At 32.4% G+C, this 23,838-nt stretch overlaps 1 protein-coding gene across 3 annotated transcripts in view; it reads right to left on the reverse strand.

Annotated features, from left to right (window-relative positions):
* The window catches only part of DENND1B (DENN domain containing 1B), a 267,493-nt gene that overhangs the window by 101,333 nt on the left and 142,322 nt on the right, over window positions 1-23,838 (reverse strand). For all 3 annotated transcript variants that reach the window (XM_023224711.2, XM_023224712.2, XM_023224713.2), the window contains 3 exons: window positions 13,691-13,791; window positions 8,013-8,058; window positions 2,845-2,946 (listed from right to left, as the gene is read on the reverse strand). In XM_023224711.2, the coding sequence (XP_023080479.1) occupies window positions 2,845-2,946; window positions 8,013-8,058; window positions 13,691-13,791 (249 nt within the window). The remainder of the gene's footprint in view (window positions 1-2,844; window positions 2,947-8,012; window positions 8,059-13,690; window positions 13,792-23,838) is intronic.

Raw genomic sequence — 23,838 nt, forward strand, 5'->3', positions numbered from 1 at the left:
ACTCCCAATAAAATATTTGTTTTTTTTCTTTTAATGATCCAAATCTATAGTGAAATGATGAAATCAAAAAACAAGTGTTCTTGTCAGAAGACAGGAAAAGAGGTTTTCCCCCTCCCTTAACGAAAACAAAGGAATCCTGAAAGCTTTGCCCTGATTTATTTTTCCAATTTTAAATACCTTAAGAGTAGCGGAACTGCTACTGGCATGGTAGTATTTCTAACAGTCAATAAATCTAAAATATTATGTGTGAATATTGGAATGAAGCCATTAAGAAGATTACAGCATGCAACACAGCAGAGGGTCCACAGGAAAAAAGAACTAGTAATTCAGGACAACTGTGACCACTGACCTTTGAACAGCCAAGACCACTGGTCAATCTGACACAATAATAGAGTACACATGCATAGAAAGTCAACCGGCCCATAAGTATAATTTAAATGCTTTGGTGAATGATTTTAAAAGGACCCCCCCCTTTAAATCTCAGTTAACCTATTAACCAATCAAACAATACTAATAGTAACATTTTTCAGGTTTCAAGTATATTTTATCAATTTAAATCACACACAAAAAATTTTAGGAAGATCATTTGTGATTTTAACACATCTCATTTAAAACATTTACAATTGTCCTGTTCTGTCTAGTGGGGGTAGGGTAGCTTCTAAAATATGATGTGATGCTTCACCCTATTTCCTCCAAAATTAGAAGAGATAGAAAACAGATGAAAAAGCTAAATTTATTAGAAATGGGTTCTAAAAATCACCCAAAATATTTTTAGAAAATTACTATAACTTTAAGCCATCTCATACTTTCAGTAAATGGTCCTAACTCCATCTCAGAACAATTTTTGTCTATTCTTTAAATTTCTCTGTAAGCCTGTGTCCCTGAATTTCAAGCATATATTTATTTAATCAATTTATACCACCTTTCAATATAACTTTTATCTATATTTTTAAATATTTCAGTTATGTTTACATTGTTGTTCATGAGTAAATAACAAGATGGTCCCTTCTGTCATTTTATATATTTAGACCTTTACATGTGTGAATATTATTTAACTTCTTCATATATTTAAATAAATGTTTTAATCATCAAACTAATTCTACTAGGAAAGTAGTATTTCTCAATTTAAAAAAGAATCACCCATCAAAAAATAAAATTTCAAAAATTATTTTTCTCAAGAATCATCTGTCATTGATTGAAGCTTCCCATAAAAATTTTAATATCATGTACAGAAAATCTGAATTTCTTTCTCCTTTTTTTCTTCTTTCTCTTTTTAACAAACAATCTTTCTCCCTGGGACATTAACGGTAGGAAGTACATGTACATAAGGAAAGCGTTTCTAAAAACTGGGATTCTATTTTCATAATTATTTCTCTATACAGTGAATAATACTTTGAATGATTTTAAATGAATAACTCTAATAATTTATTTGTGATTTTGTTTTTGCAAAAATTTTATAATGAGCTAATCTAGTTATAATAAGCTAAAAAGATGTAATTGTTCACTGGCCTAGGTTTAGATTTGTACATTCATAGCATAAGCTTTACTACAGTAAGATAAGGTAGTTCAATTTTAATATGACTCAAGGTCAGCAAGTATTTTAGGTTATTATGGGCATAAATAATCTGATTTTGACTTTAAAATCATATTTTTCCTATCATTAGACAGAAGGCCAATCAAGGCTGGTATTAGTGAATTTTTGAGTTTAGGATTTTTTAAATTCACTTTCTCAAACTCCTTAATAACGGATTTCAAAGTAGTTCAGTATTACAGAAAAATACGTTCTGAAGGTATTTTTTTCCCAAATTTTAATATCCATATAAAGAATAAATGCTTTGATTTTTTTAAAAGGAAGTTATCTTAACTTAGAACTATGTTATAAAGATATTTTTAAATAGTTATTAAAATATATACAGAAACAGAACTAGTTTGCATTTTTGTCCCGTACTAAGGAATATGAAGGCCAAAAATAATGCACTTTTGGAGACTATTTAACATGACATACAGAATATGCCCCATTATAAGCTGCAGACACACTCACACACACACAATCCTCCGCAAGATCAAAGACCAGAAGAGAACTGGCACTTAATTTATCAGCCTTTACAGACAAAAGACAGTTTTCGTCATTTCAAAAGGATCAGATGTCTTTTATGACAAACTGGGTTTGCAGTTTAATTTACAAATAGAATTCTAAGTAAGCAGTCTTTGCTCTGCCAAAGCAAATGACAAACAGTGTAGGTTTTCATTCTTGCGGCCCTCAGCAGGATAGAAAAGATTAAAATAAAACTGAAATAATTTAGAGAAAACAAATAAATGTTTCAGAAAGTTGAAGGAGATCAAAGCCAGAATTTTCTGACCCCAACTGTACAAGCATTTCTTATTATATTGACCAGTAACATCAGATCATTAATTAAAAGGAAAAGCGCTGGCAGGTGGCAGGGAAGCAAAAGCCGATAATTGGCCCCCTTCTTCTTCTTGCCTTCAAAAACTCTCTCATTCTTTTGCAAGACATGCCACTAGGCAGACAGAAATGCCTACTTTGTAATATAATGATTAAGATGAGATGAAGAGACTTAGGTTTAAAGAAACTCTGCCTAATGAATGCATTCAGCTTTTTAATTATGATCCTACTTTTACAATAAGGAATATGATATTCCATTCAAAATCTCAACTGCTAAAAGGTAAAAATATTAAATATAGAATCAACATTGATTCCTCTAATACCCCATGCAAATACCCAACCCTTTTATTTCAGATATTAAAAATGGGAAAAATAACTTAGTAATTCAGAGGTCCAGGAGAAAACATATATGTTCACAACTGAATAGCCTTCATACTTACCACATCACTTGGTAGGTTGTTCAAGTCACTAAATGGTGATTCTAATGTGTTTGTATCAACATTTAACATAACAACATCTTCCAATGATTTATTTTTCACTCTCTATTAAAAAAACACAATTATGAATACAAATCTTAGTATATTTACAAAGTTATGATGAGCTTGGAAACAGAAAATATTATCTTAACGCATTAGGCTTGGGAAAAGAAAAAAGGAAAATCCTATATTATAAAAAGATAGAAACAACTTTGCCTCCTGAGAAAGTCTGACTACAACCTATACGAAAAGATTTAGTAAAAATGCTTAAAATTGAATATTAAACATAACAACAAAACTTCTTATAAAATAGGCACAGTTATATCAAACCATAAACAAATTATATACTTTAAAATTTTTCCATTTAATTTCAGTCCCATGATACAAGAATTTGTGGCCAGCTCTATACCTATGTTTAGCATAAATCATATTGCAAGGATAACATAAACCAATTAACTATGACTACAGCATTAAACTGTAATTCAAATTTTTTATCTATATTCCATACCAAAACATATATGTTGATGATGAGGACTGAAAGCTGAATAAGAGAAAATAACAGGATAATAATATGGAATTTATTGTTAGTAATATTTCTCACATGAATTTCAATAGAAGGTATCAAATTTAATAGCCTATCAGACTATCCTGACTTGTCTCATTTGTTTGAAAGTTTAATCAAAATAGTCAAATTATCTCAATATATCTACAAATAATAGTAAATAAGAATTTTATCATATTTTTCATCCTTAAAGAAAATACTTACGGTTCATTTTTCCTAAACTAATAGGTATACTTAAACGATTCATATAATTTTATTAGTCTTATTTAATTTGTAACAAATAGTATTATTCCTTAGTGATAAGTGTTCATTAATTAAATATATTCGTGAACTCTGAATTTTATAATTGTATAAGTCAACTAGCAATAGATTAATAATTTTAGTGTAGTATTTTTTAAGTGGTGGTCTACAATAATAGTCATTTTTGAAAATTATCACTTAAAACCTTATTACCTTATATTTTAAATTGGCCAAACTGGTTATTTTAAATTGGTCATAATTAAAATTTCTCTGATCCATTTACAATTTCAAATCTCTGCACATTAGAATGTTAAACTTTCTAAAGCAATGGTAGTCTAAAGCAGAGAATTTCCACATGTTAAGAAAGGCTTAATGTCTACAATGAGGACAGATGATTCTAAAAATCTGTCTTCTTTATTTATAAAGACTTAAAAGATGGCCACTTCTAAGATATTAGCAGAGAAGCACCCACAGTGATACTATTGATACTACTGCAAAAATATTTACAAATACACTCATTTCTTTTTCTTTTCACATGTTTACATATATGTAAAATGCTTTAAGTACATATATGTGTAGTTACCTATAAAGTAACTATAGTATGACTACAATAACCTATTTTATAAGTAAAAATATAAATTATATTAATCACATTTGTGTGAAAAACATGTCATAATTTTGATTTTCATCTTCAACTTTAAGTTGTCATTTTATGACAGAAACTGTAAAGATAATCCAATAAACCTGATGTATTTGTTAAGGGATAAAATGACTTAGTTTGTAAATAGCCTAAGATAAGGTTATGTGCCCACAGAGTGTTTTGTGAGGACATTATCACTAGACTCAGAACAAGGAAATTGGTACTACTATGACATGTACACTTTTTTCAAAACTGCTCTTAGTTTTAAAAACCTGGTAATTACTGAATATTAAATTTTATTTAACGGACCACTTGAAAAAGAATAGAAAAATAAATTCATTTCAAATTAATAAACTGAGATGCCCTGACATGAAAATAATTCTATTAATACATTAGCAAAAAAGGAAAAAATAGAAAGTAGCAAATTTATTTTAATTTGGATTAGTATCAATATTTTATCTATTTTTTCTCTCCAAATTAGACTTCAACTATTTTTTTTTCTAAATAGGCATGGAAAGTCACGTGGTATATAAAATGGTACCTCTTTCTGTGTCTCACTGTTACATCTCATAAAGTTATGAGATACAAAATTAAGAAAATTTAAAAAATTCTTTCTTCAAAAATAAGAAAATAATATTAGATATAGACTGAAATGCTTATTGAGAACAACTGTATGAAGTTAGTGAAGTCTTTCTCACACCCTCTATGTTTAACTTTTCCATACAATATGGCTACAAATATACTTACGCACATTAATACAAAGAAATGACACAGTGGCAGCAATCACATGATTTTATAAAACTGGGTCAACATTTTATTTAGAATCCGTTGTACATTAAAACAATAAGATATTCCTCAAATTTGTAGCCTCTACTAATTTATTCCTTATGAACTGCAGGCCTTAGTCTGCCTTGAGTTCATCCCCAAAGTCTAGTTTTCAGGCAGAACAAAGTGTCTTTAGCCTTTATTTTAGAAGGAAATTTGTATTTTAAAAAGATTCTGGCCATCCTTTACTCATAATTTCATTAAAACAATTGAAAGAAAGATGTTAAGGGATGTTAATTTCATGTCTTTGAACAAATACATTTAGAAGTTGTTACATTAGGTTGGTGCAAAATTAACTGCAGTTTTTGCCATTAAAAAAAAATAGCAAAACCGCAATTAATTTTGCACCAACCTAATAAAACAATAAAATGTGTTGAAACACTCTTGACCAAAAGAAAGGGAATAAGAAAATATTTTAATTATTCCTTAAAGAAAAATTGGTTGTGGCCGGGCGCGGTGGCTCAAGCCTGTAATCCCAGCACTTTGGGAGGCCGAGACGGGCGGATCACGAGGTCAGGAGATCGAGACCATCCTGGCTAACACGGTGAAACCTCGTCTCTACTAAAAATACAAAAAAAACTAGCCGGGCGAGGTGGCGGGCGCCTGTAGTCCCAGCTACTTGGGAGGCTGAGGCAGGAGAATGGCGTAAATCCAGGAGGCGGAGCTTGCAGTGAGCTGAGATTCGGCCACTGCACTCCAGCCTGGGCGACAGAGCGAGACTCCACCTCAAAAAGAAAAAAAAAAAAAAAAAAAAAAAACGAAAAGAAAAATTGGTTGTAATTGCCAAGCAAGAGCAAACATTTACTCAGTTCAGTCTTACATATTAAATATGTAAATAGCTGTATCAATATTTTAATTACGAGACCATTTTGGTAAAAATTAAAAAGCATAAAAGGTAGAAATATTAGTGAAAAAAATCTTCCTAATAGTGCTATAACAAGAATGAAATTTGCGGGATTGACATCATCTTGTAATAGATTAATAAGAAAGTTGCTGAATGGTATCCAATTGTTTTAAAAGTATTCCTGAAGTGCCCAGTATACCTTCTCATTCACTAATAAACCAATTAAATAAAATAAGGCTGACTATTAAGACACTTAGATAAGTCCAGAGTATGAAAAATACAGAGATTTCAACCAGTCTAATCATGGCTTCAAATATTCTCATTTAATAATACGAGTCAATTTAAAGTTAGAATGGATTATTCTCTAAGACAACACTTTTAAGGAGCAAATAATTCTTAAATTTGCTACTTAAAAATAGTATTGGTTTTCCTTATAGGTATCCAAGAATATGTGATAAATTTAATTGAATGTTTAAAATATATACCCTTTTATACAGTATTTTGGAAAAGCTGAACCATTTGTTTTAAAACTTGATGTAGAATCATTAAGCAAAAAAACCTATAATATCAACAGGTAACCAACAACTTTAAATATTTTTCATCTCTATAAATAAATAAACATGTTATAAAAATTATGTATCCTATTAGATTCATTAAGAAGCAACAAGTACACTAATATAAAAATCAAATTTGATGACCCTTTTTAGAAAACAATCCAACCAAGGTTAGATTTTAAATACAGTCAAATTACTGATAAACTAAATGCTAGTCATATAATCTAGTAACAAATTAAGTACCTACTCATTCATATTTTATTTTATGCAATTTATCCTTTCACTGAAACTACCCTGGCATGTAAGAATAAGTTTTCTAGAAATGAATAAAAAATAAGGAGTCATAAAGTTATGCAACTCAGACTTCAACATTACAAACAAACCTACTCAAGATATTCATTTAAATATTTTTTTTTGTTATTGGTGAAACAAACAAAAAATGTTGCCCTAGCATTTTGTGATAAGAAAAAATGCCCAAAGCTAGAGTACAGTCGGAATCCACAACCTGCGCCTCCTAAAAAGGCATGAGTCTCTCCCAATATGATCCTCAGGAGTTTTAAAATACATCAACAGACTCATCTTTGATCAAAGCAAGGACTGACGGAGTGTATACAGTGATGGCAACTAAGAGGAAAACCAAAGCTAACTCATTTAGGTTGCTCATTAGAAACTGGGTTAAAGTACAATCTGTACAACCAGCAAAAGAAGATAAATTTATCTGAATAAAACTGATAGCATCCAGCATAATGACACCACTCAATTGACCCAATCCTTTGTTTTAATTCAAGCCTTTTGTTTATTTTATTAAGATGCTGACCCTATACCAAGACCTTCCTGGGAATCTCACTAATTTCAAGTTCATGGTGTTAATAGTTCAAGGTCTTTCACTATAGGAATAACTTAAATGACAAAAATAATTTTAAAATGATGCAGTAATGGCGGAAAAAAAATACTAAATTTTATATTCCCAAACAGAACTGAAAATTAAAACTTAAGGCTATATTCTAAAGTTAATGATTAGTATATTAAAACCACATTTAAAATATATATACTGATAAATGGGAACATAATGAAGTCTGCAAAATAAAAAATTTTACTTCATGACTCATAAGTACATAAATTTTGACTTTCAAAATATAGGTCTGAAAAAGAGATATAAATGATCTCAAGTTGCCATAAAAAAAGGTAATTGATCAAGGACTGAACTTTTAGTATTTAAAACTTATATGATTTCTACCAAATACAACCTATTTTTATGGATTTCATGCCATAAGAAATGGTCATTTAGTACTTTAATTTAAATGAAATTATTTCAATGTTGTCTTTTTAAAAATGATAAGCATACTCTAAATATGAAACAAGTCACTTCTTTGTCCTATTCCATTGATATTCCTTCAAAACAAAACTGTTTTAACTATTATTTTATGAGTTAATTTTATCACTATCTCATGTCTGAAAGATACTCACCTCTATGAGGCTGGAGTGTATTCCAATCAGGTATGGCATTGGGGCACTAAATTAAAAATATATATATGCATAGATTCATACAGTTCATTAAAACTGAAACAACAGTATAAGTAATTCAAAATGATTAAAAATTAAATGTATTTAATGCTTAGTTCCAGCATAACACATTATGGATATTCAAAATTATTCAATATATAAAGCTCAAATTTAATCTTAGAGGCCATTAATATATTTAAACTTAAGGTTGCTTTTTATAAACATCATAAAGTCATTTATAATTTAATCAAGAGTTATAATGTCTAAAAAGTTTGTTTTTTGCTTTGTTTTTAACTTAAGAAGAATATCAAGGTCTAGGCCATAGTCTGAATTGAATCTTTTCCATATACCTCATAGCAAATATATCCTAAATAATCATCAAATTTATTTACATCCCTTTTGCACATCTTTTCCTATTCAATTAAATTCTCATTTCTATGATATTCTTAATATATATCTTCATTGATACATACCTCCTATGTCACCAAATATTAGGGTCACAGGGTCAGTCTGCAAATATTTATCAAGACTTATTGTTTGTCAGGCACTGTTCTGGAACTGGATGTACAAAAGGAAACAATTTCCTCACCTACTGTGCTATCTTTCCCCTCGTATACATTGTCTTTTATTTACTTAATTGTATAAATTCAGATTTATCCAACTTTCACTTTTATTAATGAAATAATTTTAATAAATTTAAAAATATTTAAGTGTGAGAATAATCTTGAATTAATTAATTCAATACATGATATTTAGAGCATAGCAGGTGCCAGGCCTTAGGATAGAAACTTGAGAACATAATAGACAATATAAACAGAATATATTCTCTATGGGTTTTATACTCTTGCAAAAAATATAGATACTAAATTTTTAATACATAAAATAAGAATTGCTGGTTATTTCAGAAATACTTCTCATGAAATACAAGAAGAAAATTATTCAACTTGACATTTCAAACCTAAAATATTATCTAACAGAAAAACATGAGAATTGACAGATATCTACGAAGGCAATAGTGGATATATGAAAAAATAGCTATTTTAAAATAAAACATTTTTGGCAATTCTTTTACAGGCATCTTTGTGCTCTATTATCACACACCTTTTCTGTTAATGCAAACAGATAATCCTGTTTCTCAAAGGATTTGCATAATTTTCTAAACATCATTGTCATTATCAAAACAGAGATGTCCAAATTTCTGTGTGTTCACTTTGCTACTGAGAACCAGCAATAGATTACACAGGCACCCTGACAGACGCAGAGATTTCAAAGTAATCTTAAAAAGTTCCAAATTTATTTAAAGATGGCTAACCACTAATCTGTATATCCAGAATTTACAAAAGTAAGTGTTAAAGTTCTTATTTTACTCCTCGTTAGCCTGTACATTCTAGTTCATTACTTCTTATTGTATTAGATTCTAATTCCCAGTTGTCTTTGCCCTTTGTAGCTCTGTTCCTTCCTATTTATTTTTTTAATTTGAATGCAAGAGACCATCTGGAATTGATCTGATATTCTGGATACTTCACTCGGCTGAAAGTTGAGAACTTTTATAGTCCTTGATATCCTTAAGACCTAAGAGACTTTCTACCTTCAAAAGGAAACAGGAGGAACAAATGTGGACTGAACTACTTCCCTAGTTCAAGTTCTCATCCCTGAATTCATTCTGGGGCTCCATAGAAGACTAAAGTGCATATCACTAGCAAATCTAGGCTTCCACAACGAGGTTTTGATAACTTTAACAAAATGAAGTTAGGCAACTCCCATGATCTTAAATATCTCAATCCCTGCCTATATCCAAAATAGCATAAAATTATTAAAGTCACTGCATAAACTTCCAGTTCACCTCAAGTTAACTTATCCTACTCACAAGATTTATAATACAGAAAAGCCCATGCAGTCTGAAATTTCAAAGTACATTTTAATGAAAGAGTTTCAATAGTTAAGCCTTTTAAAAACAATAATTACTAAGTCCATTTTACAAATGTTGGTGGGATAAATGGATGGGTCAGAGTTTCATAAAATCAGAAGCAGACTGCTAAATAACCTACTGAAGTGCCAGCAAATACATATAGGAAAACATTTTTCTTAAACTTTATGGAAGACTTACTTATCTTTCGAAGTATAAAAAACACATTTATTAAAATTATTAAGCTGGCATAAAAATATCAATTAAAAAGCTTGTATGCAAAATGTAATCATATAATAACTTGAAACTTTTAAAATGGGATCACTTGTTACATCCACATGTTCTCTTCTCACCAATTTCTCACAAAATCCAAAACACGGATGTGAGAACTGTAAATATTATTAACCTAGAGACTAATTTCCTAAAATAATTACATTTTGCAGAATATAGAGTGAATAGTTATTTCTTTCTCACAAAAACTGGATTGTGTAATCCTAATATGAAATCACCCAAATCTCATGAAACGTAAGTTTGCAACCCTAGCTTAATTTCCTAATTCGATTAGAGCATTATCAAGTCAAGAAGAAATTCTTGGCAACACAGATGTTTCGTCCTCTGTGTGCAAAACTGTCCTAGATCTTTCTTTCAATGTAGTTATTTTGCAAAGATGGGATACAGAAACTTCCATATGATTGCTGCTTCTTTTTGGTAGCAATTATCTGTATTTAAGAATAGCTCTTTTTTTTCTTTTTAGGTTTTCTTACAAAGAGACCACCAATGACATAGACTATAACAGCAGTCTATTGGGGTAGTCTGAAGTATACAATTTTCCATTTGTTTTTTTTAAAAACCTATTCTCTCAGAAGCTAAACCTGCTCCTTTCATAAAAAGAAGAGTCATATAGCCTAAATAGTGACTCAACCATGCATGAACAAATAATAGATAATAATAATTTTACTAGTACTAAAGTCACATTATCTGCCATGTAATTATGGATTCAGATAGGTTAAGAGTGCCTTGCAACATCACAGGCTTGCCATATTAAAGTACTCTTCTATTGGCTGATTAGGGAAAAATGCAGATGGTGTCATTTCCTCCCAGGCACCTTCTAAGCTACCAGGCAGTGTATGCCACTTCTTTTCATGTGTTGCCATCCATGGTCCTTTGTATGCCTATCCTGTAATACTTACAATGTTGCAGTACTGTGCTATGTGTACGCATGTGTGCACATTTAAGTATGTGTGTATTTCTTGCTATCTGTGAACCCTGCAAGGGCAGAAACTAAATCTTATTCATTACATTACACATTCACAGCTTGGCAAAATATTTAGATGGTCACTAAATGTTTAATGAACAAATGAATGGATGAATCAACAAAGTAACAAGGCTTTATTGGTGGACCAAGATGCGATATTCATCCATGGTCACAAGATGGCATTATGGCTCTCCACAGTCCAACCCACAGCAGAGCTACCAGCTGCAAAAACAGAAATACTTTATGGAGGTAGGATTACCTCAGGAATCAGAAAGTTCCAATCATGCCAAAGAGTTAGCAAATATATATCTTTTCCTATCAAATCTTCATGATACTATTTTTGAACTGGAATATTCATAAAAATTATTTAATCAAATACTGTGACATTGAAGGGATGATCTGTAATTTTTTTCCCTTTTACATATAGATCAGTATGATTTTAACCTCAAGGATGGAAATGGAAGAAAACCATTTACCTTAGGAAACAGTTTAGTTTACCAAGTTTTCTGATGGCTGTTCTTTAAAAAAAATATTATATTACACTACTCAGTTCCTACGATAGAAGCTGAGCCTATCATTGTGACCTTAAGGTTCAGGAAGTTTCAGATAACTTCTTGTTTGAATATCACTGATTCACTCTTTGAACCAGGGAGTTTTTGGCATGGAAGCTGTTAGAACTCAACCCAAAGGCTATTTCAGACATTAGAAACTAGAAAGAAAATTCCAGGGACTGAAATATGAAACAAGTTTCCTTCATTGAATTTGATGACAGGTAGAAACTATCAGAAAAGCTCTGGAAAAAATTAGTACAGAACTGCCTGTGTCATAGAATAATTTCTAAATAACATTTTAGAAAATCTTAAATGTGTAATTCATTACACATAATTGAACTTAATTAAAGGTGTGTTATCTCTTAAGAGGTTAGAACACTTTAATATAAAAATTAAGATGGCACTAACATCATATATAAAATGTAATTCTAAAGATATATTATATAAAATCATGTATCAATATATTTCCAAATACTGCTATAACATATATTTTTAAATAAGTAAAGTTTAATTACTGAACAGTATATACAAAGATCTACTGCATATGTCAACATAAATAAATGAGAGACCCTCCCTTTAAGGAATGCTAAAATACTACAGGTGTGTTGGTTAAAGAAAAACTCTAAAATGAATAACAAAGGGCTTATTTATAGATTCAGCTTTATTCTTAGACTTGTGTGTATAATGCTTAACAATATAAACTACATTCCTATAGTTTCCTGCCAAACAGTTCCTCCTTTCTAGTTCTCAAACAGCATAATAGCAATGGTAGGTCACTGGGTACCTACTTCACAGCATTATCAATTCTAATAATATTACCATGCTGTGGAAACACAACAATATATTAATATAATCAATATGTGGCCAAGTACATGTGTTGTCACTACAATCACTTCCTCTGAAGAGTTAGTCATAAAAAGTTAATAGAAACCCTCTATATATTAACTTAAATCATTTTTAATCCTTAATACTTTCTGCCTTTTATGAAATAAGAAAGTTAAATGAATGCATTGATTCTAAAAGTGCTGTGTTTTAGTAACATTAGCCGTGAAATAAGAAAACACATTAAGGTCAAAATTGTTTCCTTCTATGTGTGTGCACAATGGTTTAGAGAAAAAATCCCATCACATTTCTTAAGAATTAGGCTACACCTGCAGAAGATGATTATGCAATAAAGATAACATTTTTCCCCCCTAGTTTTGAGGAAGGCCCAGAAGCTGCTATTTAGAAGTCTAATCCTTATCTAGACTCATGATAAGTATGCAGATTCTTCCAGGCGAAGACAACAAGGAGGTTCTAGAGGCCTGGTTATTGGGTGGGATCCCTTAGGAACTAATACCAGGAAACTTTTCAGAATTACTCCCAGTACTTTTCAACATTGCTTTTCATGGTGGTTCAAGGCTGAGACTTTGACTTAAACAAAAAACAAGAATTCTTGTGTTAGAGACAACCCCTTTGTCAGTACTTGGTATTTGGTGGGCTATTATCGAAAAAAAGAGGGGTATAGAGGTGTGTTCTGAAGTAAAGGTAATGAGAGTATGCCCTGACAGAGACAATGTGGTTTCTGGCAGATTTGCCAGACAAATTCCAACACCTGGGATACTGAGTTCTCTAACTGACACCATAACTTCTATACAGTTTTCCTAAACACAACTTAAGACTGTTATTTTTCCTATTTTGCATTGAGTTATCTAAATGACTGCAGAAGAAATTCACAAAATCTAAAGAACTTTATGTTTGCTAAGTATAAATTTGTGCTACCTTTGAACAGAATTATTCTGTCCTTCATAAAAGCCATCTTTACTATTTATTAAAATGTAAGTTTCCGTGATTTCTTTTAAATATACCCCCAAGTTTATCTAATTCACAAATAAACAGATATCTAATCATGAAACCTAAATTTAAAGGAGTCTGGCAAAAGCCAGCTTACCAGCAGTAGTCCAGCAGGTGTGGAGGAAGCACTGGGATGTATATGTGTTGCCAATACATGGGGTATAGAAGAGCAGCTGATCCATGGATACAGGCAGTTAACTAAAATTTGTAAAAGGATAACAAAAATAAGTAGCTGCTGACCTTCCAAACAAAAAGCAATGTTCAATGTATCAACAATGAACAGTAATCACAGAACAATTTACATAATGACATAAATCACATTGTCTTTACCAATTCTACATGTAAAAAGTCTTATGTCTCAGAGGCCCCTCTGAAACGTATATAAACAGCAAAAGTAGCTTCTTGAGAATCATGTAGATAGTTATAATCATCTGAAAATACAGAGCTTGGGATTGAAAACTTAGAACATAAGTAAAACTGAAAAATTAGGTGTGCATCTTAGAAAAATTGTAGGAAATTACAATTTATACAGCATAGTTTGTGTATCACTCAGATTAATATAACATGATTAAATATGGAAAGGAAGAGAGGCTGAAAGCTCCTGAGGGATATCATTAGGGCAAATTGCCAAAGAATGAAACATGAGCCAGTCAGGAGAGTCTGGAAGCTGCAAAAATATCAGGGGACTTGAATATTCGACAGTTGGAGCTTCAGTAATGTGTGAACTGCGGGTTATGGTATCAAGAGACTCTGTTCACTGACACATAGAATGTCACTATTGACCAGCGAACTGCCCAAGCTTGACAGCTGTACTACAGGAAGCCAAGTATATCATAATTTCATATTTAAACTGTTCATTCCAGATTAACATTTTGTTTCCTAGCTTTATATCACAACAGCTGTAATTACATTGTTGCTATTTTAAAGGTAATTGCCATTTTAATTGTTTTGTTTTGGTAAGCAGTTAATTAAACATTTTTTAGTGCTTAACAAAAGGATATTGCTTTTTTCTTCCATCTTCTGACCATCATCAGAATTCTTTCAATATGACTTTCTTTCTATTTTAAATTATATTTCCATAAATGTAAAGTCATTTTTATGCATAAAGCAATAATTAAATCAGTATTCTTAATCATTTTAAAGTTTTGCTCTAGTCTGTATTTCAAGGTTACCAATTAAATTATTTTATTCAACTTGAAGATCAGAATTTTTAAAAAATCTGAAAATGAACCAGACTTTCTATAAACCATTTTCTCTATCATTATACAAAGATATTTAAAGAAACTACATAATAATCCACAATTAATTTTTAAAAATGAATGTACACAAAGCAATCCAAATCCTATTAATAGCCACATTTGTCTATGTTTAAGCGCAAAGTAGTTTCATTACACAAAAAGTCAATTAAAATAATTCGATCTGAACCAAAACCAAAAATGTTTATTCAAAGTATATTCATCTTTGCCATATGTGTTATATTTTTTCCAGTCAAGTTTTTAATCAGTTTTGTATGGCAAATAATGTATTTTGATTTCACTTGGGATGTTATCATTAAAGGATTTTACTACCTTGTACTTATAAGCTTTAATAGGTTATCATAATATTCCTTCAATAAATATTACTTTTTAAATTCCTTAATTAGAGCCTACAATATGCCACTAGGAGGCATTCAAATACTTCCATTTAACAATTACAGACCATGGATTTATTTATGTTACAAACTGCAGCTAGAGGGAAATGAAAATGGGGTTGATCTAACTCACTGTGTCAAATTCTCCAAGAGCTCTCAGGTACTCCTTAGTTGTAAATTAGGCCTCTTTAAAACTGTATTAACTATTTCCACCCCCTTTTTAACCTGATGGGCTAAAAGAGCTTATGCAGTTTTGAAAGCAGCTAATTATTCAATTTCTCAATCTGCACACAGATGACTTTTTAAATAGCTTGTTCAAAGCCTTAAAAACAACAAAAAAGCTTTTTTTGTTACTGAGCAAATAAAAACTGTAGCAAGAGAAAAAACACGTTCATAAAGTGAGGTATTATATTTAACCTCACTTTATTTCACTGCGCATTTTTTTCACTGGGCAATTTATTTCACTGGGGATACCCAGAGTCCAAAGCACTCTACTAAATGCCACGTACATACTTTCCCTGCCTCCTTACTGGTCATCCTTAAATGAAGTTTTATTAGTTATTCGCTAACAAAATTCAACATTATCTGATGAATTTGACTGATTTCTTAGAGGATGGTTTCTGTAAATTATATGCAGAGTCACAAAATTTCTGCAATGGCCAGCATCTGGCAGAGGGTTATGCCTGCTAATCAAGATCTACCAGGAGAGAAGCAAGCTCTACAGGACTTGGCAACTTTCTGGATGTGGGGTATAGGTGACAAGGAGAGGAAAAAATATATGACAACTCCTCCCCAACCACAGTTCTGGAAGTAAGCAACCAGAATGAATTATTAAAGGTAATATAGCAAAGTGTCAGGTTTAAGTAGAATTACAAGGCATCTGCTTTAGCAAATATTTATTCTGTTAACCATGAGACACCTAAATGGAGATTTCCAAAGAAGACGGAAGCATCCCAAAGATGATCCCCCATATTCACCTAGTAGCATGCAAGAGCTGCGTAACTTAAAAAGAATGAAAAAATACTATTATGGCATATTCTTTTAAGAGATGATAGCAAAGTGGCAAGTAAATAGAATAAAACAAATTTACTAGAAAATTTAACACATTCATATGTAAATCGCATAAAATCATAACATGTATATTACAGACACAAAATTAGGGCCCTGCCACCAACAAGCCATGTGACCTCTAGCACATCTACTAATATAACCATGTCTCAGTTTTCTAATCTTTAAAATAAGAACTCTATGCTAGATGATCTGTAAGTAGTTTCTCTCATAGATCAAGCATTCTTTATTTGTAGATCAGATCAGGTCAGTTCTATCTTTTTTATATTCTTACGTATTGAGATTTCTTCTGTCCTGGTGGCTAATGGAATACTATGACTGGACTATAATTCAGATCCACTTTCAAGATATATCTAAAGGTTTAAGTGCTTTAAAGTGCTTTCATAAAGTCTCTAAGTGCTCTAAAGTCCATAAGGTAATTATGCAACTGAAAATATTATAACAATTTATTTGCTTAATTCAACAAAAATTTTGAGTGCCTGCTATATGCAACTGAAATCCCAATGACGCAACAGGGACACAGCACTAAACAGAACAAAGTCCCCATTTCTATGGAGCTTACGCTTAGTGGAAAAAGCAAACAATAAACAAGTAAAATAAACATTGTCAGAGATGAGATCTATAAAGAAACCAAAGTAGGGAGTGATGGAGGTGGGGGGCTATTTTAGATAGGAGGATTACAGAACAACTCAAACATGGTGACATATGAACTAAAACCTAACTGAAGGGAGAGAGCAAACTCGTGGATTTGGGAAGAAGAGCATTCCAGGTAAATTAAACAAGGTATTCAGAAGTCCCAGGTGGGAATATGCTTGGCATCTTCACAGAGCAATGGGGAGGTCAGTGAGATCAGACTGGAGGAAGTGGGAGAATGGCAGATGAGGTCAGATAGAGAAGCAGAATCAATGATCAATGACGGAGAGCCTTCTACGACATGGTAAAGATTCTAAATGTTATTCTGGATGACATTTTTACATACCTCTGAAGAGAGTGCTATCATAATAAACTATTTACCTGGATCATTTTGAGAATATACAAATTAAAGGAAAATAAACTACATATTTGAGAAGTTTGGTTTGCAATATAAAGTACTACAAAGAAATGAGAACAATTTAATAAGCCAAGTAAGAAGAATCTTATTAAAGTTAGTTATGATATATAGAATCTTTAAGCTTAATGAAAATGAAATATCATATAGTCTTCCTTTGCGCTAGAATTACCCAAGTATCATATGTCTGATTAGCGACAGGGCCAGGACTCCACGTTCTAATATCGTCAGTTGCTTCTTTAATACTACAGTTGTTCCTCATGAAAGCAGAGAAAAGGGTAAAGGAAAGAATTTCCATGTTTCAGTTCAAACATATTTCTGGCATTATATCCTGAAACTGAATAACACACTGCTATAATTTTCAGAGAAAAATGAATTTACCAAATAAAGGTTTATGGAAAAACATATTCTTATCTTTATGTAGCATATGAATATTTAAAATGCACATGTATTTTCATAAAGCATATCCAATATATTAAATTAATATAGTTCCAAAGAGCTGACTAATGCAAAATAGAAACACTGGGAACACTGATTTACTATGGACTTCAATTACAACCTAAGTATATATGCTAATCATGAGAAGGGACAAGAACTAATGCCCGTGAAACCAGACGGAGAAACCTGACAATAAAGGTCAGCAATAGTTAACTCAGTCATAGAACAAAGGCATTTGAAACTTCTGGTTCCCAGGTCACCAGGTCTAAACATAGATAGTGCCACTGAAAATAACAGCAGCAAATGTTTATATAATGCTTACCGTGTGCCAAGAACTGTTATGAGCACTTGAACTACTCATATCTAATCCTCACAACAACCTCATGAAGTACTATTATCATTATTTCTACTTAACAGCTAGACACTAAGACAAAGTTCAACCAACTGCCCATGATCATACAGCTTATAAACAGCAAAGTCAGGATACAAATGGAGGCAGGCTGGATCCAAAGTATAGTAACCGCTATTTCAAACTACCTTCAATACATAAAGATTTTAAATTCTCCTCATTATAAGGCTTTAAATAACATCTACTGACTGAAAATACTGTGTTTTATACTAATTGTATAATAGAGAATGGATCTTTGGACCGAACAGTCAAACAAGAACCACTGACCTTGGTATGAGAAATCTATGATAGACAGAGATCTGATTTACAAAACTTTCCTCAGGCAACACAGACTGTAACTACAGGAGGAAGCTAATAGAACAGACTCTCCCAGAAAATGTTAAAAGGATAAGATCATTGATACAAATTCTACAAGTTATCATCTCAACTTAAGTCTGTGAGTACACCTAAGTTTGAAACTGAACCAAAGTTGTCCTGCTTTGTGATAAAAAATCTGATTTGTTCTTCTTAAACTATATTTATTAGAAGAAATCAGCCTATTAATAAAACTAGAATTGTTTTAAGCAATTAAATAGGCATATATTTTCAGGTAGGAGAAAAAGACATTTATCAGACTCCCATGGACATAGCAGAAAGGTAATCCATCTAGTATAATCACCACTATGAAAAATAGCACAATTTTAACCAGCACGCCTTACAGGTAAAGGTATCATACAGACACACTGCTACTCACACTATTCTAGCCTCTGTATCACCTATCTAGATTGTGCCTCATTCTTTTATAGAAATCCTACACTTCAACTAGAGTTATATGAGTTACTGCAGAGTGAAATGAGTTACTGAGTGGCAGATTTATATTCCCCAAGAAAGCATTTATTAACAAAATCTAAGAAACATATATTAGAGACCTCACCTGATTTTTAACTGAATCAGTACTTAATTTAGGAATTTAAGCACTATAAATAACTATAAGTATAAAGAGTAAACTGCTGCAGATGGGAATGTAATGAATTCCTCATAAAATTTTTAAAAAATTAGTGGAAACCATAAAGAAAACATCTGCTTAAACATATTTAATTTATATTCACATTTTAAAGTTTAGACCAAAAAAGGTAGCAGCAGGGTATTTGAAAACCACGACATTAACTACAAAATAGTCTCACTTAAGCAAAACTCTAATATTCAAATTAAGTGAGACTTATAAGAAAACGTTTGGAGAGTAGATATTCTATATAATGCAAAAACAATTTTTTTATTATTATACTTTATGTTCTAGGGTACATGTGCACAACATGCAGGTTTGTTACATATGTAAACATTTGCCATGTTGGTGTGCTGCACCCATTAACTCATCATTTACATTAGGTATATCTCCTAATGCTATCCTTCCCCACTACCCACCCCCCACAACAGGCCTCGGTGTGTGATGTTCCCCTTCCTGTGTCCAAGTGATCTCATTGTTCAATTCCCACCTATGAGTGAGAACATGCGGTGTTTGGTTTTCTGTTCTTGCGATAGTTTGCTCAGAATGATGGTTTTCAGCTGCATCCTTGTCCCTACAGAGGACACGAACTCATCCTTTTTATGGCTGCATAGCATTCCAAAGTATATGTGTCCCAAATTTCTTAATCCAGTCTGTCACTGATGGACATTTGGGTTGATTCCAAGTCTTTGCTATTGTGAATAGTGCCACAATAAACATATGTGTGCATGTGTCTTTATAAGCAGCATGATTTATAATCCTTTGGATATATACCCAATAATGGGATGGCTGGGTCAAATGGTATTTCTAGTTCTAGATCCATGAGGAAGCGCCACACTGCTTTCCACAATGGTTGAAGTAGTTTACGGTCCCACCAACAATGTCAAAGTGTTCCTATTTCTCCACATCCTCTCCAGCACCTGTTGTTTCCTGACTTTTCAGTGATTGCCATTCTAACTGGTGTGAGATGGTATCTCGTTGTGGTTTTGATTTGTGTTTCTCTGATGGCGAGTGATGATGAGCATTTTTTCATGTGTCTGTTGGCTGCATAAATGTCTTATTTTGAGAAGTGTCTGATCATACCCTTTGCCCACTTTTTGATGCGGTTGTTTTTTTCTTGTAAATTTGTTTGAGTTCTGTGTAGGTTCTAGATATTAGCCCTTTGTCAGATGAATAGATTGCAAAAATTTTCTCCCATTCTGTAGGTTGTCTGTTCACTCTGATGGTAGTCTCTTCTGCTGTGCAGAAGCTCTTTAGTTTAATTAGATCCCATTTATCTATTTTGACTTTTGTTGCCATTGCTTTTGGTGTTTTAGACATGAAGACCTGCCCATGCCTATGTCCTGAATGGTATTGCCTAGGTTTTCTTCTAGGGTTTTTATGGTTTTAGGTCTAACATTTAAGTCTCTAATCCATCTTAAATCAATTTTTGTTTAAGGAGTAAGGAAAGGATCCAGTTTCAGCTTTCTATTTATGGCTAGCCAATTTTCCCAGCACCATTTATTAAATAGGGAATTCTTTCCCCATTTCTTGTTGTTGTCAGATTTGTCAAAGACCAGATGGTTGTAGATGTGTGGTATTATTTCTGAGGGCTCTGTTCTGTTCCATTGGTCTATATCTCTGTTTTGGTACCAGTACCATGCTGTTTTGGTTACTGTAGCCTTGTAGTATAGTTTGAAGTCAGGTAGCATGATGCTTCCAGCTTTGTTCTTTTGACTCAGGATTGTCTTGGCAATGTGGGCTCTTTTTTGGTTCCATATGAACTTTAAAGTAGTTTTTTTCCAATTCTGTGAAGAAAGTCATTGGTAGCTTAATGGGGATGGCATTGAATCTATAAATTACCTTGGGCAGTACAGCCATTTTCATGATATTGATTCTTTCTATCCATGAGTATGGAATGTTCTTCCATTTGTTTGTGTCCTCTTTCATTTCATTAAGCAGTGGTTGGTAACTCTCCTTGAAGATGTCCTTCACATCCCTTGTAAGTTGGATTCCTGGGTATTTTATTCTCCCTGAAGCAATTGTGAATGGGAGTTCATTCATGATTTGGCTCTCTGTTTGTCTGTCATTGGTGTATAAGAATGCCTGTGATTTTTGCACACTGATTTTGTATCCTGAGACTTTGCTGAAGTTGCTCATCAGCTTAAGGAGATTTTGGGCTAACACAATGGGATTTTCTAAATATACAATCATGTCATCTGCAAAAGGAGACAATTTGACTTCTTCTTTTCCTAATTGAATACCCTTTCTTTCTCTTGCCTGATTGCCCTGGCCAGAACTTCCAACACTATGTTGAGTAGGAGTGGTGAGAGAGGGCATCCCTGTCTTGTGCCAGTTTTCAAAGGGAATGCTTCCAGTTTTTGCCCATTCAGAATGATATTGGCTGTGGGTATGTCATAAATAGCTCTTATTATTTTGAGATATGTCCCATCAATACCTAATTTATTGAGAGTTTTGAGCATGAAGGGCTGTTGAATTTTGTCAAAGGCCTTTTCCGCATCTATTGAGATAATCGTGTGGTTTTTGTCTTTGGTTCCGTTTATATGCTGGATTACCTTTATTGATTTGCATATGTTGAACCAGCCTTGCATCCCAGCAATGAAGCCCACTTAATCATGGTGGATACGCTTTTTCATGTGTTGCTGGATTCAGTTTGCCAGTATTTTACTGAGGATTTCTGCAACAATGTTCATCAGGGATATTGGTCTAAAATTCACTTTTTTTGTTGTGTCTCTGCCAGTCTTTGGTATCAGGATGATGTTGGCCTTGTGAAATGAGTTAGGGAGGATTCCCTCTTTTTCTATTGATGGAATAGTTTCAGAAGGAATGGTACCAGCTCCTCCTTGTACCTCTGGTAGAATTCAGCTGTGAATCCATCTGGTCCTGGACTTTTTTTGGTTGGTAGGCTATTAATTATTGCCTCAATTTCAGAGCCTGCAATTGGTCTCTTCAGGGATTCAACTTCTTCCTGGTTTAGTCTTGGGAGACTCTATGTGTCCAGGAATTTATCCATTTCTTCTAGGTTTTCTAGTTTATTTGCATAGAGGAGTTTATTCTCTGATGGTAGTTTGTATTTCTTTGGGGTCGGTGGTGATATCCCCTTTATCATTTTTTATTGCCTCTATTTGATGCAAAAACATTATTTTGTATATTTTTTTAAATAGAATTTATTTTTTAGAATAGTTTTAGGTTCACAGCAAAACTGAGCAGGAATTACAGGAATGTCCCATATTCTCCCTGCCCTCACCCACGCATAGCTTCCTCCATTATCAACACACCCCACCACACTGGTACATTGTTACAGCCGATGAACCTATATTGACACAACATTGTCACCTGAGTCCCTAATCTACATAAGAGTTCACACTTGGTGTTGTACATTCTAGGATATAAACAAATTTACAGTGACATGTATCCACCATTATAGTATCATTAAAATGCTCTGTTAAATAATTAGGTATAAATCTAACAAAATATGTATACAATATATGTAAGGAAAACTAAATATTCTAATAAAAGAAATCAAAGAACTAAATAAATGGAGAGATATTCCATGTTCATGCGTAGGAAGACTCAATACTGTCAAGATGTCAGTCCTTCCAACTTGGTCTATAGATTACAATCCCCATCAAAATCCCAGCAAGTTTTCTTGTGGAAAACAAGAAGCTGATTCTAAAGTTTCTACAGAGAAGCAAAAGACGCAGAATAGTCAACGTAATTCCAAAAGAACAAAGTTGGAGGACAGACACTATCTGAGTTCAAAACTTATTATAAAACTACAATATTCAAAACAGTGTAGCATTTATAAAAGAACATACAATTAGATCAATGAAACATAATAGAGAGCCCACAAATAGAGCCACATAAATATAATCAACTTATCTTTGACAAAGAAGCAAAGGCAATACAATGAATAAAAGACAGTCTTATCAATAAATGGTGCTGGAACAAGTGGACATCCACATGCCAAAAAAATGAATCTAGATACAGACCTTACACTTTTCATGAAAATTTACTCAAAGTGAATCACAGACCTAAATGTAAAATGCAAAACTATAAAACCCCTAGAGGATAATACAGGAGAAAATCTACATGACGTAGGGCTTGGCAATGACTTTTAGAGACAACACCAAAGTCGTGAACCATGAAAAAATTAATTGATAAGTTGGATTTCATTAAATTTAAAATTTCCGTTCTGTGCAAAACACTGTCAAGAAAATTTAAAAAGCAGCCACAGACTAAGAGGAAATATTTGCAGAAGGCATATCTGATGAGAGACTGTTACCCAAAATATACAAAACTCTTAAAATTCTGTAATAAGAAAACAAACAACCCAATTAAGAAATGGGTCAAAGACTGTAACAGATGCCTCACTAACCTCAACAAAGATATATGAGTGACAAATAAGCATATGAAAAGATGTTCCCCATCACATGTCATCGGGGAAAGGCAAATTAAAACAACAATGAGATACCACTACATACCTATTAGAATGGCCAAAATCCAGAACACTGACAACAAATACTGATGAAGATGTGGAAAAGAAACTCTCATTCATTTACGATGGTACTACAAAATGGTACAGCTACTCTGAAAGACATTTTGGTAGTTTCAAATAAACCTAAATTTTTTAATACTTTATTTTCTTCCTTCATTCTCTTAGGGTGGTA

This window comes from Piliocolobus tephrosceles, chromosome 1 (assembly GCF_002776525.5).
Source record: "Piliocolobus tephrosceles isolate RC106 chromosome 1, ASM277652v3, whole genome shotgun sequence".
Taxonomy (NCBI): Eukaryota; Metazoa; Chordata; class Mammalia; order Primates; family Cercopithecidae; genus Piliocolobus; species Piliocolobus tephrosceles.